The sequence below is a fragment of the Phaenicophaeus curvirostris genome, chromosome 3 (genome assembly GCF_032191515.1).
Source record: "Phaenicophaeus curvirostris isolate KB17595 chromosome 3, BPBGC_Pcur_1.0, whole genome shotgun sequence".
NCBI classification, from domain to species: domain Eukaryota; kingdom Metazoa; phylum Chordata; class Aves; order Cuculiformes; family Cuculidae; genus Phaenicophaeus; species Phaenicophaeus curvirostris.
Window position 1 is genome coordinate 85,037,146 of NC_091394.1, and position 18,112 is coordinate 85,055,257.

The window sequence follows — 18,112 nt, forward strand, 5'->3', positions numbered from 1 at the left end:
TCAGTATATGAACTTAAAAGCAGAAACTGTAGCATCAGCTTTGGTTATCAGAAACATTGCGTGAATGAAACAAGGGAGGGTTACAAGTACCGTCTCCAAGCTACCGAATGCTTAGAGTAAGGAAAACAACTAATAAACACCTGCATCAAATTAATTCTAAATTATTGGTTAAAAATCTCCAGGAAAACAGAGGGCACTTACACAGACCAGAAGAACGTGCCAGCTTTCACTCCTTGCTTGGCTGCAGTAATCCAAATCTAATGAGGAAAATATAAGAGGATTAGACTGTGTTCAGATCTTTAATGGCCCTCTGAAATCAAAAGAAAATGTTTTCAAGACATTCTTCAACCCCGAGCATAGAAGTGAAAATTGCAGTTTTCAGCCTGTGTCCCTAATTCAAACACATAGAGTGACAAACATATGCAAATTCCATACAGTAGACTTTCACCCCTAAATCTCTGTGTTGCTTTTAATGCAACGCGTTAAGATTCACAGCCAGGAATTTCTCCAATATTCCATGTAGTTTTCTATTAATAGCCATTACTCACCTGAATCTTTTAGTGTTCACATTTTGGAGGATACTCAGTTAGGAAAGAACACTGCTTAGTACTCAGTGTTTGCATACATGTCCCTCTTTTCCTATATTCTACTATCAGTAGCCATCAACAGAGGATGCGTTAGAAAAGAATACTCAAAAAAGGGTGCAGATGAATGAGCAGGAGTATAAAGAAAGCAAGCAAGGAGGGACGCTTTCCTCCATAACTGTTTAAGAACATTTAGAGCTCACCCAAAGTGGTGATTGATGGAAATGATGGAAACAATCTCCATGAATTTTTCATATCTTTTCTTCAGCCTTCAAAGCCCATATATTTCAGTTTGTAGTAGAAAGTGCTATAATGTAGTTGCACATTGCATGAGTGTACTTTTATTTTTGTTTGGTTTAAACCTGCCAGTTTCACTGAGTTTACGGTACTGTTCTTATACTTTGAAAACAGGTAATCAATTCCTGCTCTTTCCACTTACATACAACATTCATGATATTCCCCTCTATTTATTCCTTTTTGAGCAAGAGTAGTCTTGGTTTATTTGATCTTCCTCTAACAAAGGCCATATAATACCCCTGGTTATCCTCACGGCATTTCTCTCTCTTCCTTCACCCTCTTTCTCTTTTCTATTCTATGAATATCTATACAAGGCAGGGTAAAGAGAATGACCAAACATCAGAAAGGTCCAACAATCAAGGAAAGTATCAAGGAAAACAAACGATACATGTTTGTGGCACTACAGAACTAAATTGCTATTGCAAGGAGCTATACAAATTATCTCAAAACTCATTTCAAAAGTGGCAATACCCTAAAGGCCAGCATTATGCACACAACTGGATTATTTCTTCCCATTATTTAGCAGTTAAGCCAAAACATAGTTCCCTTACTTAATAATTGCAAAATTTTTGCTTTACTTTAAATCAACTTTTTGAAAATACATTCAATGCCCCCCTACATTGCTCAAACAGGCACTAATAAACTGTCATCTAGTCACGCATTATTCAAATGTCACGCCTGAAATATTCATGCATCAGTCTTAATTGAAATTAATTTGGCAGTCTGACTGAAGATCATTTGCACACTAAGGCAACTGCAATTAAATGTGGATATTGTCATTCCTTATGGGAAAATTTGTCATCTTTGCCTTTGCAGTGTCCTGGACACAATCCCTACCTTATCTCTCATCTTCTACTCCTCCAAATCTTACTGGACTCAATCCAGTCAAATTAAAATAACAGCTATAAAAGAACATTTTTTTAAAATGTTTTCTATTTTTTTGGTAACATGTCCTCTTTTTCCAGGAAAGAATACATCCATGACAACTCTAGAAATGGTGTTTTACTAAGTAAGTGCAACAAGAACAGGAACAGAATGGCCACAGATTTGCAGCCCACATTTCTCTGTTTTCAGGTGAAAATCAAGAGTCTGATTTCAAAGTTGGCCCATATTAATCTATGCTCAAAATGCCATCAAATGGGGAGCCTCCCAGCTATCTCCCCCAGCCTCTGTAGATCTAGCCTTCCACCAGCACTGGGGTTTGCATGGTGACAATGACCACAAAGTAACTCCCCCCACCTAAAAAAACCCATTGCTTTGAATTTATATTGGAATTTGGTTTTGAATTGCTGAATAACAGGAATATTGTTTTCAAATGCTCACAGAACACTAGACCTGACAGGATGGGCAGAAGGATGCAGGTGAACAGGAGATATGACAAATTGTGCCTGGAACCCACTGATCATGTCACTGAGTCACTATATGCAGTCAGAGAGGTGACCACAATGCAAGGATGCATCCACAAGCTCATTTGTGTCATATAAACCAGCACAGGGTATAGAACTTATGCCTGGACCCTGTGCCTAACTAAGGCAGGAGCTACTCTCTATATCTTTATCGGTGGCTCCCTGGGGCTTCTCAAGTAAAAAAGGGCTCACATGTAAAGCAATTACGTTTTCCTGTGCATTACAGATTTATTCCTGGAGCAGAACCCCATAATGGCATAGAAAGAAAAGAGGCCAAATACAAATTAAGCACGAGGAGTGTCAGATCCACTGCTGTTATGCCCTTTAGTCTTGCTGTACTTGGAAAACCATTGTCCCTACAGAGCTGCAGCAGATTTACTTTTCTGTGAAACTGTTTGTGTTCCTGAGAAGTTTAAATAATTCTGCAGATATCTTTGGGAAGGTACCAACACACTAAGTCCAGGGAATTCAGTATTTGGATTTTAACATCTGTTAACTCTAGTTTGACTTTCTAGTGCTTTGGCCTGCACAGATCCAAGTGGTCTAGCCAGCCTGGTTGGTCAAATCAGCCCAGTGAAGTTCCACCCTCAACAACTGAAACCACCAGGTGCTGCTCCTGACTGTTAGCACTGCTGAAATCACCCATGACCCAGTCTATTTAAGGCAGTTGTTTTAAGCACGTGCCAAAAGGCCAAGCAAACAAAACAGTAGTTATCTTGACAGATGAATAATTAGGTCCTACATACATTGCCAAAGTACCCAGCATGCCTTAAAGAAAGCCATTTTTTCATTCCTGTCAAGCATAGTGTGCTTCATGAGTACCACGTGAAAACAGCATGAACACCCTTCTGAACCAGGAGTAATGCAAGTAAGTGGAAACCACTCCTATTTGTGCACTCCTAAGTGAACAGTAAGGGGATTGAAGTCCAAAGGCATCCAGACCAATAAAAGGCTTTGGTTTATTTAAAAACAAAATGAGACAATTCAACACTGTTCAACATCATACCTAATGCTGCTACTCATAACAATACATTCACAAACACATCTTTAAGCACGCAGAGAAGCAGCAATCATCTAGGTGGAATAATTACCTGCATTGCATAACCTTTAAATCAAACATCTAGTCTGTTTTAGAGTTGTGACATTTACTGCTGATTAATCTAGAAGTAGCAATCTCTACTAGAAGCACCCTTGGTTAGCCAGACTCTTTACTAGCTAGGCAAAATTAGACAATAGACTGGTGCAACTGATAGGAGTATGTACGTTACCTTACTACTCACAGCTACAGGATAGTAACTCTAGCAGAAAAGCATGGCAAATTGTCACTGCAGCTTAGCCCCAGTGAACATCTCTCACTGTCTTCAAATTTCCAATTCATTGCCTTTCAAGACAGACTATAAGTTGGGCTTCTTGCAGACTAACCTAAGTCTACACTGTCACTCACTTTAAGACAGAATAAAAAAGTTAGCTGATGCCTTCTGAAACTTGTTCATCCAAGACAAAGGAAATTAAGAAGGGAGTAAGTGTTATTGTTCCGTTCCCTCTCTGTTGGTTAGAGGCCCAGTCCTGAAGTCAATTAATCCTAGATGTTCCAGTACTAGGCATGTAAATGCAACGCATCATATGCACTCTAGGGCTAGTCACATCTGTTCAGGTCACTTACCATAAAGTTTGCTGTGTTAGGTGTTGCAAGGTCAGTATCATTTGTGAGATTATGTAATTTATTTGCCATATGTAAATACATTGGCTTTAACTGTTAATATGTTAGAATTTTATAGTGAGCCCTTTAACTACGTCAGATGTGCCTTCCTGGTTTGTGTATGTAACAAACTTTATTATATAACAAGATATATAGAGCCCATATTTCTGAATAAATACTAAAAAAAATCAAAGATTAACTACTCTGTCTTCATACCATGCCACAGAAATTAGACAATATCTGACTTTCACAATATAGAAAAGCCTGTTAAATTATGGACCCACGTATTCAACCCTAGTACACTGACAAATATCCCTAGGATAACATACATACTTTTCTAGACCTATATAAAACATATCATGTAAGTTAAAATGCTATCATTTTTATATACTCTGTGTTGAATGACTCAATTCTTCACCTTCATTTATGGATAAAAATAGACAGGCTAGTGATAGCTTAAGTGGCAATGCCACATGGAATATGTAAGTCCCAAGTTCTCCCTTCTTCTGACTGCTATACACCTTTGTGCAGATAACAGAGAGTTATTCAAAATGGCTGTTGAATTCTTTGAAAACCTGCACAGAAAGTGAGGTATCTCTCTACTTCTAAACTTCTGTGAATGAATAAGAGCCCATAACTTCGCAAAGGCTACCCCATGTTTGACGCATTATGAAAGGACTGGCAGTGGCACATCTCAGGTCAGGGCTGATAGGAGGGACAGCTCTGAAGTCTGGCTCTGGGGCCAAGTTGTACAAACATGCCTCCCGCTTGCTGGCCAGGGAAGGAATTTCACTTCAGGAGCAGAGGAAGCACATGCACTCACTGTGGCAGAGAGTTGGTAATGCACAAACGGAAATTATCTTCCACATCCAGACAAAGGTGGGAAGGGGGAAATCACAGCATTTCCAAGGTGAAGAAACACATCCAAGATCAGTGCAAATATGTAGAACTAATACCAGGGTGGTGCCAAATGTTACACTCCTGTAACCCCTGTTAGCATGTCCCGCTAACAAGATCAAATGCAGAGGAGCCACTTCTACACTCCTTACTCTTTAGCAGGACACAAATGATCTCTCAGTATTGACAAGTGATCATTGCCTTCTTGCCCAGACAGAAGATTTGGGTACAAGACGCTTACTAAATAACGAGACAGCTTTAAAGAGCCCTGTTGCTTGTTCATGGCTCAAGCTAGACAAAAAAAAAACAAAACAAAAAAAACAACCTATACAGAGACAATTACAGATCTGCCTCCTGCTTCCCCCACCAATCAAGAAAGTGATTGGAAACTGTGTTCAGGACTAAAAGGCAGGTGGCAGCTTTCTGCAGAGCCTGAGCTCCTCAGATGTAACTACCCTGCCAATGCTCAGGCTGACTATGCAAGAAAACAAAGGTTCTTTCCGTAGCCGGTGAACAGTCAAAACAAACAAAATTCCAACAAACAGGAGAGAAAAATGGTTTTATCCCAAACAGTGATATAGAACGTGAAATTTTAATATCAGTTCAGATGTGTTAGTGTCCACAGGCATACCTTGCAGATTGTAAAAACAGCTTCATGACATGCTGCTGCTTATCTACGAACATCACATCATGACCCTTTTTAAGGAGTACCTCAGCACCTCAAGCTGAGCCCTTTTTGGGGGCTGTATGCTCTTTAAAAGGTTAATAGTGAAACTAAAGCTTCATACAAGGTGTCCTAAACAACCTTCAATACTTTCATAACTAAGATATTTCTGAAGAGAGAGGCTTTGGAGGCAAACTCAGATCCAAGCTGCGGGAGCCTTTGTGTTCCCATTAACCACAGAGTGTCAGTTTCATATCTGTCACTCTCTGATTTCAAGAAGCCAATGGATTATTTCTAAGGATCATGAAAATTACTGAAAAAGTTTGCATTGTTTGTAGCGTAAGCTTAAGCTCGCTACATCAAATCAAGGCATGGAAAACTACTGTTTAACAGAAGCCAAAGGCAGCTGGAACCCAATTTAGTGCTTTAAATTACTCAGGATGAAAATAGAATCTCAGTGACATGAAAAATGAGCAGCAATCTTAGTTTCCCCCTTGAGAGCATGAGCCCTGACACTCACCATTTCTGTGAGATGCTGTAGTATTAAGAGGAGTGGTTTTGCAGCTGTTTTGTATCAAATACTTTTGTTTTGAAAACAAGGCAGTTTTAAGCCTATATAATAAATCAAAGTTATATACTAAATCAGAAGACTGGCTTTCAGGAAGTCCCACAAACAACTAAAGCACCTCAAAACACTTCCAAGCTACCTTCTCTCCTCCCTCCCCCCACCCCCCCCTTCTCCTTTTCCTAATGCTTTTAAAATTAATTTCTCTTAACTCCTAGTGTAGGAACATTCAGCTACTCATCTGCTAAATCCCACCGACATCCATGGTAATCTGGCTGCTTCCTAGCAAAATGCCAAGCATTAGAACAAGTAATTAAAAAAACCAAAACACAAAACACATCAACCCCCCACATTTTAACAAAACCATTTTCCAGGAGCAAGAAAGCATTTCAGAAATTATTAACATTAATAATTTTCTAGGCACTTTTAGCCATAATATAGGACTGGTGGCCCTGGACATCTTTTCTGCCTTCACAGGCAGGAGCGTGATAAATACCAATTCTGTGCAAGCCAAGTACCCCTCTGAAGCTGTTTGAGTACTCCACTTTGAGACCTAAGGCCTAAACAGAATCAGATGAATTTGTGATATGACAGACAAGAATTTTGTGATATGTAGACCAGGCTTCACTTCCTTCCCTCTTAATTCTACTGTCTTGTCTTTCAATACCCAGCTATTTTTGGCAGTTTGTGTCAATGTTTTATTTAGAGAAAATTATTAAAAGGAGTTAGGGATCATATCTAATCCATACATAAACAGTGATCACTTTTCTCTCTGCAATTCTCTCATCAAATGTGCAGTTCTTTCACTTGCAAGGAGCGTAATTTATCTATTTCAGCAAGAGATCTACAACTTCCTTGCCCAACTACTATGGCCACCATATGAGGTATGCCAAACGTACAGGTTTTCCTCATATTAAGTGTGTGGGGACTTAATTACAGCCCTTCCTCTATGCATTTGTTTCCAGTTCTACAAAGATGTTTCCAGTTTATTACATTATTTGTGTGTTTTTCCTTTTTAACACTTCTTTGGATCAGCTGGTTTATTTTATCATCCCTACTTGTGTATACAACAATCGCCCCATCTGAGGATTTAATCTAGCGTATGGTCATCCACTGTTACGTAACTTTCTTGAACTCTTCTCAGCTGACATTTTTCATGACTCTTGTTTACAATCCAGAAAAAATTTTATTCTCTGGAGCAGCTTAAGTGTTTCTAATGAATGGGTGGGGATTACCAATACTCTCCACTCAACACAGCAGGTGATGAAGTATTTATAGACTTATATCGTACTTTAAAAATATCCTAGCTTATAAAAATAGACACATTTGTACAATCCCCAGTAGTCAGTTCCACAATAACTTGTTCTTAATTGTGATTAAGATAAGATGCACAATTAAATTTGCAATGCAGACTTAAATTACATCTGATTAGCAAGTTTTCACACAGCAGCTGAGCCACAATATTGTCTGTGAGCTCAATGCCAGACTGTAGCGAGCAAGTCTTGTTAGCTGTGTGCCTCTAACAGAAGCGGAGATGGAAGAGGTTACCCACTGACACCCCCTTTGGCTGCTCCTGGTTTTCACCCTGCCTCTTTGCTCACATCTATAAGGATAACAGCTAGGCAAGTGCCTCACCCCTTCCTCTCCACACAATCCATTCTAAAAGCTAACCCAGGTCATGGCTAGGCAAGAGAGTGACTACACATACTGTTATGCTGACATATTTTACAAGAGCACAAATACCTCATTCTGGCTCAGCTACAGCAAGACACATCTGCCCATCACACATCTGCCTGCAGCTCTAAATTATCTTGTCTTGCACTTGTTGCAAACTAGAACCACATGCAGACAAGTAACACATGCTTGCTAAGCCTAGAACCATCTGAGTATCTTCCTTTAGTCTCTTGGGATATTTGTGTCTTAAGAGATTTGAGGGAGGTCACTTACCACTTTAGCAAACAGCAATGGTCAGGAGACTTCTAAACTAGAGTTCCCTAAGCAATCAGTGCAATGAAATGTGCATACACCTTGGCTGCTTGTATGTAAAAAAAAATCTTAGTTTAATTTACACCCACTTTTGCTGGTAAAAGAAGCCACCATCGCATGCAACAGTAGGGAAAAGTGCAGCAGAAGCAAGGGACCTTATTTAGCTTCAGTAACAGAATCCTTCAAAGGAGGCTACCTCCTTGCCCAGAATAAGGATTCAGACATAGAGAAACCACTAAGTCCAGCACTAATCTAAGAGAGAGGACCTAGTTCAGCTACTGCTGCAGGGCTCAAGGCAGAAATTAACTCACAAACTTCTACAGCCCCAGCAGCAAGTCAGGTAACAGTGATCGCTTGTGCACTTAACAAATAATAATTATGAAGTTGTGCTATGCTACTCTGACAGAACATTAATACTAAAACTGCCACAAGAACATTACTAGGATGAAAACCTGAGAAACCCATAATGAAAAGGAAACATTATGCCACAGTGATGAAAATATAGTAATTCATGTTAAACTGCTGCCTAAGTGAGGGTTTTTTCCTAGCCACATCTAATTTATACTTATCAATGCAAGCACCTTTCCATAATCAATGGCTTTATTATTCTGAAAAGCAAAAGCCAACTCAAAAGGCTACATTAATTTGATAGACACAGGGCCAGACAGGGGGGACGGGGGAGAAAGGTTACGTATAAATTGTTCACAGATGTATTTTTTTAATTATTATTATTGGCTATGTTCCACAGCACAAAGGGAGGGGGGAGAGGGAGGAGATGAGGGAATCTGAGACTTACTGGTTGACCTCCCCACCATCTGTGATTGAATTTCTCTCGCCCTCGAAGACTGAAGCTGGCATCAAACACTGGGTCATACATCAAATTGCCAACGATTCCATGTGATTCAGGATAGAGTCCCTTTGTGAAGAAGTAGATTAATTAGTAAAACCCTAATGCACACAAATCCAGTTCTTCATGGCTATCTGCAAATACCATTAAGTTATTTTAAAATAGGTACCTTTGTAACTGCACATCAGAAAAGGTTGTAACTTTAAGATAAGCACATTTAAAACTGGCTATAGTAATGAAAGCAGTAGAAGATGGTTGAATTGTGATAAAAAGCACAAAAATGCCTGTTACTTGATACTTTGAAGTATTTTCACACTTGTTAGAAGTTAGTTTGAGGCCATCTAAATTAAGCAAAAACTTATGAAAAGAGATTAATTGGAACTTTCAGTTCCCCTTCATGAATACCCTTTCTGGAAACAGTAATTCATTCTCTGGTTGCAAGAGTAACACTCAGCATTCCCATTTTACAATGTTTTATCTTCACCAGAGCCTCTGTGAGATAAGAGTTACTTCCAAAAAAAAAACACCAACAAGGCAAATCACCCAAAGCCACAGCCTTATATCACAATTTGTCCAGCAGTAAAGGCAAAGGAGGAAGTTTCTGCTCTTTTCCCTTTCTCTTGACTCTCTCCCATCCCCAGCTATTCATGTGTCCATCCCCTCCTTTCTCTTGCCATTTAACATTTGTGCAGACACTGCAGGAAAAGAAAGGAAGGGGGAAAAAATGTAGCTGCAGGTCAGGAAGTCCCTTAGCCCAGCTTTGGGAGCACTGTCACCGTCAGGCAAGAGCATTTGCAGCCCAGGGTGGGGACAGCCTGGCCGCCAGCCATGCCACCAGAGTGCCAAAGGGATGGTTCAATTTACCACAGGGCCAATGCAGCATCCAGACACACTCAGCAACTGTAAATTTTAAGTCAGCTGCTAAGTCATCCCCACTGACTTCAGCTGTCCCCACTAAGGAACAACTGCTGGTTGTATTCTGGGTAGGATTTCAAGGGTGGTTCCCTGCCCCCAGCTCACCCCCCCCAAAGAAAGTGTGACCTGCAATTACACAGCAGTACAAATAACTGTAAAAGCAGGCATAAGGCAGCACAGGAAAGCTGAAACACGGTGTATAATGGTGAGACAAGCTTTATCTCATAACTTCAAATTACTGAAGGAAATACTTAACATAACCGAAGGCCAAAAAGAAAGACAGCAAAGCAGTTTTATTTTTTAAAAAAAGTCTTCCCTTGGGCCATGTTTGTACTGCAATGGAACATTTTATCATCAAAAATTCCTTCCCAGGGACTTACAGTAGCAAGGGTGTACAAGTTGGGGAAGGTTTTTGTAGGGTAGACAGGTCTCATGTAAGGAGAATGTGTTCCACAAGATCCTGAAAAATCAATAGGGAAAGCAAACATTAGCAAGTGAAGCACTCAGACCTAGAAAACAAAAACAGAGTCATTTGCTGTGACTCAAAATGCTGCAGAGATTGGTTAAATTGTAACTGATTTAAATGAACATATTGCTGCTTAACATTGGCAGGTGTTCCTGTGAGACTGTAGTAAATCCACTCACTCACACTCTGTACTTCACAATAAACACCTGAAATAATGCAGCCAAAGGACTACAGAACCAGCAAAACTTCCACAGACTATTTTCTTATCTGAGCTAGCTTCCTTCCAGGGTCCTTTAAGTGTCTTGCTAATTAAAACAACATGAAAAAATGCAGGCTGATTTTAAGCGACAAATATACTAAAGCTGCAGTTTCACAATGGGCTTTGGCCACAGCTCTCCAAATGGCTACACAAATATGATAGCCAGCACAAACACAGGGGTGGGAACAGAACGAACAAACCCCACCTTTCAAAGATATGGGTACACACACAAAATACCATGCTGCACTTAGAAGCTCAAGCATACACTACATCCAGTACTCCACAAAGCCAGGTGGGTGCCCGTTGTCCCCAGGCAAGTGCAGGGCTGCTTGTGGTTGGGGCATGTCCCCAGCCAGTCACCACACACTCACCACAGCTCCTGCACCCACTTACCCGTATCTTTAACATTTCTGCATGTGGAAAATTTTGTTGGCAGCTCCTTACTAGTCTATAAGGTTGCATAATACATATCATGTACTAAAGATGCATTTGTTTGCTGACAAAACCATATGAAGGTCACCAGTTCTGAGCAGCACTTCTCGAAGCAGCAGCACTCTCCTCACTCTGATTGCTGTGCACTGCTTTAGACAGGGTGCTTTCAAGCCACCCACTGATACCATCTAAACCAAAGAGGACTTTTGCCATTTCACTTTCATAACAAAAAAAAGAAAACAAACTTCATCGTTGTGAGATATTTCACTCAAAGGAAGCCTGTGTTTGGCACAGCCTTTCCACCCACCAGCTCCATGCTGAATTCTGTTGCTCAATGAACAATGAAAACAACTGGGCTGCAAGAGATGGTCTTTCATTTATTGTAATAAAACACATGTACTTACTCAGCTTTTCAATATTGGGCATGACCTTGTTCCCTTTCTTCATATATGATGCACGGAAACCATCAACAGAGAAGATGATCAAAGGAGGACGAACAAAACTAAAAGCAAAAGCAGCAGGAGTGTTACGCAGCATTTCAAAAATTTTGGGTTTCTTTTTTTCCACTTGCTCACTGAGACTCCAGGGAATACAAAGTACAGTTAATGCAAATGCTGTATGTCTGTAATTTTTTTCACTAACTGAATAGATCAGCACAAACTGATAATCTTTACACTTGGTAAGATCCAGCATTGGCTCAGTCAGTAAAACAGTTGAGCTCCAGCATAAAAGACACCTTCCCTGAGTGGCTAAAAGCATGTAGCCCAAAAAGGCAACTGCTTATAAAAGGAGGGAAAAAAAAATAGTATGCATGAGTACCCACCCTAGCATACAATCTGTTGTTAAAAACCACATGTCTCATGATAGCTAGCCTTCTCCACAAACAAAAGTCCACGTGACATTTTGAGGGAGCTCTGCGAGGCAGAGCTCATCCTCAGTATAAAGATGACAATATTTCGTCTTATTTCATTACAATTTTATTTACTATTGCTACTAGGAGTTGACACTGAGCAGACAGAGGTGTCCTGGACAGACACACCCGAGCCTTTAATGTTAGTCACCTTCTGCAGAGGTAAATAGCCTTCACTGTCACAAAGAGAAGCAAGCAGGGGCTCCTAAATTCTCCAAACTGTCGTCCTAATAGCACAGATTGAGCTGCAACCCAGCACAGCAGTTGAGCAGACTCTTACCTGTAAGGATAATAGTGGGCCAACAGGCTTCAGGAGCGCCTACTTTCTCACTGTTATTTCTGTGCACAAATCCCTCACTAACACAAGTCGGTATCCCATTGCAATATAGGAATCCTTTCATTTAGTAAGATAACACTAAAAGTACATAATTAGATTTAAAAAAAATAAAAAAGGCTTGAACTGTGTTCACACTTGGCTCAACATGAATTTTACTGAAATTGGAAAAAAACTAGACTTTTCCACTGACATTAGGGGAATATGGTTACCTTCCCTGTAAGTGAAGCAAGCAAACCCATTAGCAAGTGACCAAAGACCAAGAGATCAAGCCTACATATCATAAACCACCACTCAACCTACCGGTCATAGGCAAAAGCATTACAATATTATCAGCCTAATTGTACAAATGGTAAAGCACAGGAAAGCGTGTGATCCACAGCCATTCAGTCTGCATGGCAGGGCCAGTGCAGAAATGTAGCGTTCGGAAGCCCAGGGCAGAGACCATTGGCCTTTACTCCACTTGACTTTGCACTTGCATGCAAAACACTTACCCAGCTGGACATTCAGGAGCCTTTATCTCTTCACAGTCATCATCCACCCAATGGGTCTCTCCTACCAGGAAAGTCACATTGGAGTTTCAACAACAACAAAAAAGACAACTGTGGACAGAGCTACAAGTTTCACAAAACATCAAAAATATTAAAGTCTGGCTCCAGTTAATGGATTTTCTCATCATACTTCCCATGAATAATGAGCAGGTTCTTTCACAAAGCTGAACAAATAATCTGGTTATACTCTATTAAATAAGATTATCCAAACTGGCACTTGTAGGAGTAGCTGTTAAAACTAGAGTTAGAAGTGTTCTTTGACCGCAGGAGACAGTGATAGTGCTTTAGGCACACTGGTCAACTACTTTAATTTTTTATTTTCAATCCTTCAAAAACAGGTAGTGCTGCTTCTGGCTGTAAATTCCCATCCTTCTCACCAGCAGCTCTGATGTCTCCATGAGCTGATTCAGTTGGCTAAAGACACCAAAAAAAAAAATAATTCTAGGGAAGAAAAACAACCCTAAATAGTTTCCAGGTGGTTTAGAGCTGATCGACTCATGGATCAGGTGAGACTCAGACATAGCTAAAAAAAGCATTAATACTCTTTCAGAGCTAGATTAGTTAAAATTACTTTATGCAATCAACTATTTTCTTAAGGTTTTCACTGCTGAATGCTGACTATAGAGTGGCTCATGACTTGCACTTTCACAGGTCAATAGAAAAACAAATTATTAGCTAATGAGGCTCCCTTCCTGAACTCAGAGGAACTGCAGTTCAATTAAATGAACAAAACAAAAAGCACCATAGAAGAGATTTGCAGGAAATGTGTCCTGCAGTAATTCCAACTGAGCATGACAGGAAATGGAGGGACAATTTCCAAGGTAAAAAAAACTCAACACACTATCCTCAGATAGGCCAAGGCAGGAATAAAGAGGAAACACTGTTCTCACATAAGGCTTACTCCTGTCAGAGTGCCAGAGTCATTGACATAGTTTGTTATTAGCCAATTAAACAAAGATTACATATATTAAAGCTGGAGACATGCAAATTTCTCTGTCTTGACCCACTCAAGAGAGAGCTCACAAAAAAAGGGAAGAATTGAAAACTGCATATATATAGCAGTTTTCAAGTGGTCTCAGCCTTGATCTTCTTTGGGAGGGGGAAGAAGGTGATCTATGGGGACTTGCTGGAAGATATATATTTCATGTGGATTCTAACAGCAAAACTCACATAAAGAAAAGTCCATTTTCAGTGTATGGATCTGGACTATTATAATTTTCTGAACTTATACAAGTGGCCAAAATGGTGTGGAAGAATAAAATTTCAAACTTTAACCCTTCCACTAGTAAAGTTAATGAACGAAAAAAATTAAAACTAGCTGAGATACAAAAGTGAGAACATGTAGAGCTCATTACCAAGGATCAGAAGACGTGCTCCAGATGGGAGACACATTATACAAGGCAGGACATGCTCCAAAAGACGGCTAGAAGATGAAAATTAAGCCTTCATGCCCCTTGCACCAACCAACCAGTGCAGGCTGTACTGCAGCCATGGTGCATCTACAAGGTCATCTGAAGGCATGGTCATCTGAAGCCCATGCCAGGCATCTGCAAATTACAGCCCTTGTATTCTCACAACTTCTTTCCCACAAGAAACAAAGCCTACAAGTTTTAGGCCAAGTAGTTTGAGAAGCTTTTGTGGTGGAGTTGGGTAGAGGACTTTGAGACAGGGATAGCATCTAGGAATGCTCAATTCCTTCTGAGACCATCCATGCTTTCCCGGTGGTACTGACAATGCTTTTGTGTTTTGCTTGAAACTGTTCATCCACCTATGACTTTTTTCTATTATCTCTACAGGCAAAGGCAGTGTCCTTCTACCATAGACAAATCAGAAGAATTTGGGCACCTCTACTAGTTTCCAAAAAAAATGTAAATGCAACTCCCCATGCTTCCCTCCTCTTCCCTAAAACACACTAAGGACTGTGTGCACTCCCAGAAGAAAACTCTTTACCCACAGGGCTGCTTTTTTATCGAGTTTGGAAAGATAAGATGTAGAAAGCCCAAAGACGTACCTTTGCAAACGACTTGGTAATTAGTACAACAATCTCCCCTACTTAAGCAGTCTTCAGAGCAGTGACAAGCATTGTCCTCATTCCTGGTTTCTCCACAGCGATCTTTGGTACATTCCCAGCCCCGAGCTAAAATATTCACAAAGTAAGCAAGAATGAGAGATTATGATCTAAACAAAAAGTACTCACTCAAGCCATAATGACAACACTCTGGTCGTTACCGTTGGATGAAAAGTTTATAGCCACATTTTAGTGATTTCAAGTCCTCTGAAGCAGACAAGTCAACCAGAAATAAAGAAGGCTCCTGTCTCCTGCCAAGTGAGGAGGGCTCCTCCACCCACCGACAAGTGCTTCTCATGCTCTTGGGTGTTGTTTACCAGGCTTTGTACAACCCGAATGCCAGAAAAAGTTTGGAAAAGAGAAAACTAGAAAGTATCTTTACAGATAAATGTAAGGACCTGAAGCACAAACTAAGAATTCTGATTTTTCTTGGGTAATCCATTCTTTTTCTCACAACTACTCGAGTGCCCAGTTCAATCTATAGGAAATAAGAGGAAGCTGAAAAGAGACTACGCAAATGCAAATTTATGCTTTACTCCCATCAGTTCCTCAACACAGGGTGAGATTCAGCAGCAACTGCAGAATTATGAGAATGAGAACTGTTCTTCAAGGAAAAGTATAATACGGCCACCGTAAAACACTCCAGCTCTTCTCATCTTATGAGTGAAGTTAGTATCTAAGGACTTGTCTAAATTGGAGTGCTCTTTCAAGGGCAGTACATTGCTGCTTCAGAAAAGGAACATAAACACATGGTTTCCCGTGTCCTGGGCCAACCAACAACAAACTTTAAAAATCACTTTAGACAACATGCACCAAATAAAAGACACACCACATCAGCAATGTCTTTTCCCCCTTTGTCTCCTTCATTTGGCAGTTTTTCCATAAAGAAGGAATATTTTCAGATTGCGCATGTGATTACTGACTTAACAAATGCTTGTGGGAGTATATGACAAGTCACTCAAGAGCCCCAAGGGTGTCCATGTACTTATGTGGACATGGTGCACTGGAGACAGGAGGTTGAGGAACTGAAAGTCTGCCCTTTGGTAGCAAATATATTGTGCTGAAAGTCTTCAAAAAGAGGCTCTCATTCTACAGTTACTTACACCAGGACAAAACAGCATTAGCCTAAAATTCAAAAGATTTTGACCTGGAACCAAAGTAGATTTTTGTACTGGATTAGCTCACCATTTTTTTGTACCAAGATACTAAAATGATATCATTATAAACAGATCCAAGGAAGTTAGAGCTCTCAAGCATGACACATCCATGGGCAATGATATTTTTAATCGTTAGACTTCTCTTCTGGCTGCTTAGTACGTAGAATTCTTTGATAAAACAAGAAAATATTTAATGGCAAAAGCAAAAGGCACCTGTGTCAACTCTGATCACTGTGCTAACACTCAAGGATATGGGTACTACTAATAATTTAAATGCACTATGCTAAGAAGTAAAATGTAATTCATGGCCCTCTTTGAAGTTTTCCTTGCCTATGACTCATAAAAAAAAAAGCACAGCCCACAGGTGAGCATGAATTGCTCCAATATTGTGTCACTTGGGAGAAAAAAAGATGGCTGACATGGAATGGTCAACCTCCAGGCCTTTACCACAGCTCTTTTCATTGTAACCTGGAGGTCAAATTGGTGCCTGAACACTGATTATTACTTTTAATTGAGTATCAATAAGTTCTGCTTTTCATATAGTATGAATAGAATCATAGAATAGTTTGGGTTGGATGGGACCTTAAAGTCCATCCAGTTCCAACCCCTGTGCCATGGGCACGGACATCCCACTAGGTCAGGCTGCCCGAGGCTCCATCCAACCTGACCTTGAACACCTCCAGGGATGGGGCATCCAGAGCTTCCCTGGGCAACCTGTGCCAGTGCCTCACCGCTCTCATGCTGAATAAATTCTTCCTTTCATCTAGTCTAGTTCTGCCCCTCTCCAGTTTATACCCATTGCCCCAGTCCTGTCACTACAAGCCTTTGTGAACAGTCCCTCCCCAACAGTAAAAGAATAGTACCCTGCTTTTTCTGCCCTGGCAACCTTGGCTCAGCAACGAGGAGTGATATGTGCACATCCTCACTGCTCCTTGCGAGAAAATATGGGACACATTTTGTGCTGAGCCAAGTCTGCTCAGCAAGGCAAGGGGAGGTGAGGAGGAGATGCAGTTTATGGCAGGGAGTGCTGGCTTATCAGGCAGGTCCTGACTGCTGGCAGAAACCAGTGGCAGTGGCAGTGCGGGACAGGAGACCCATCATACCTGTCTTTAAGCATAGCTCATCAAAGTCGAAGCAGCAGCTGTTGTAACTCTTGCACAGGTTGTCACAGCGGCAGCCAGGAGGCTCTGCCTCTTGAAGTTCAAAGCATCTGTTTTTGCAGGAGCCAGAGGTGCTGATCCAGGGGGAATCTGACAAGACTGTGTGGAACAAGAAACAGCGCAACATTTGTCAGGCTGGCAGTGGTAGGAAGGATGCCTCAGCCCCACGCCACTTGGATGAGCAAAACCTCGGCTGCCTGCTCTAGGGAAGGGAGCAGGGAGAGGAGAAGGGTTGCTTGAAGAAATTTAAAAAAAAATAATAATAAAAGGGAACAAATTCTGAAAAGGTTGCTCTTCTTGAAGAGGAGAAAAATAAGGGGGGGGGTGGTGTGAAGGGGAGCGAAGGAAGCAGCATGCTGTGACAACGTCCAGCAAAGAAACAGCCTTGGTTTTACCTCTGTAACAATCAAGAGATCATTAGCAGACATGTATTGAAGTCTCCAAGGCCCCATTCCAGGAGCTGCAGCTATTCCTCAGAAGGAGGCCTTTGTTTTCAGAAGCCAAGTGACATTTTCATGGCTGGCTGGGCAGTTTGCATAGGAAAGGACTGCAATTAATCTACATGCAGTCAGCAGGACTCGGTTTGCTATACTGGAAGGCACCAAATCAATGTCAAGCATGAAAGAAAACTGTAAGATGCTCTGTAAATTAACGGCAAGGCATTTTGGTGGGCTTCTTCAGAGCATTAAATAATTAAAACTTAGTAAAATACAAATATAGTACAAAACTATGTAAATCTTAACTAAATGCAGGACTGCCAGTCTGAAAACCATGAATAATGTATTAGACTTCAATAATCTGTTTATTAGTGAGGGCCTTTGCGGTCAAAGCTGATATGTATTTCTGTGCTTGTTTCTCAAAACTTAAATGTATTATGCAATTCATACAATTACCCTGTAACAAAATTCTACTTAG

The 18,112-nt window shown here is 40.6% G+C and overlaps 1 protein-coding gene across 1 annotated transcript in view; it reads right to left on the reverse strand.

Moving 5' to 3' along the window:
- The window catches only part of ENPP2 (ectonucleotide pyrophosphatase/phosphodiesterase 2), a 79,269-nt gene that overhangs the window by 37,937 nt on the left and 23,220 nt on the right, over positions 1-18,112 (reverse strand). The window contains 7 exon segments of the mRNA XM_069854574.1: positions 202-257; positions 8,895-9,014; positions 10,241-10,320; positions 11,422-11,519; positions 12,756-12,816; positions 14,824-14,949; positions 17,141-17,296. Coding sequence (XP_069710675.1) covers positions 202-257; positions 8,895-9,014; positions 10,241-10,320; positions 11,422-11,519; positions 12,756-12,816; positions 14,824-14,949; positions 17,141-17,296 — 697 coding nt within the window.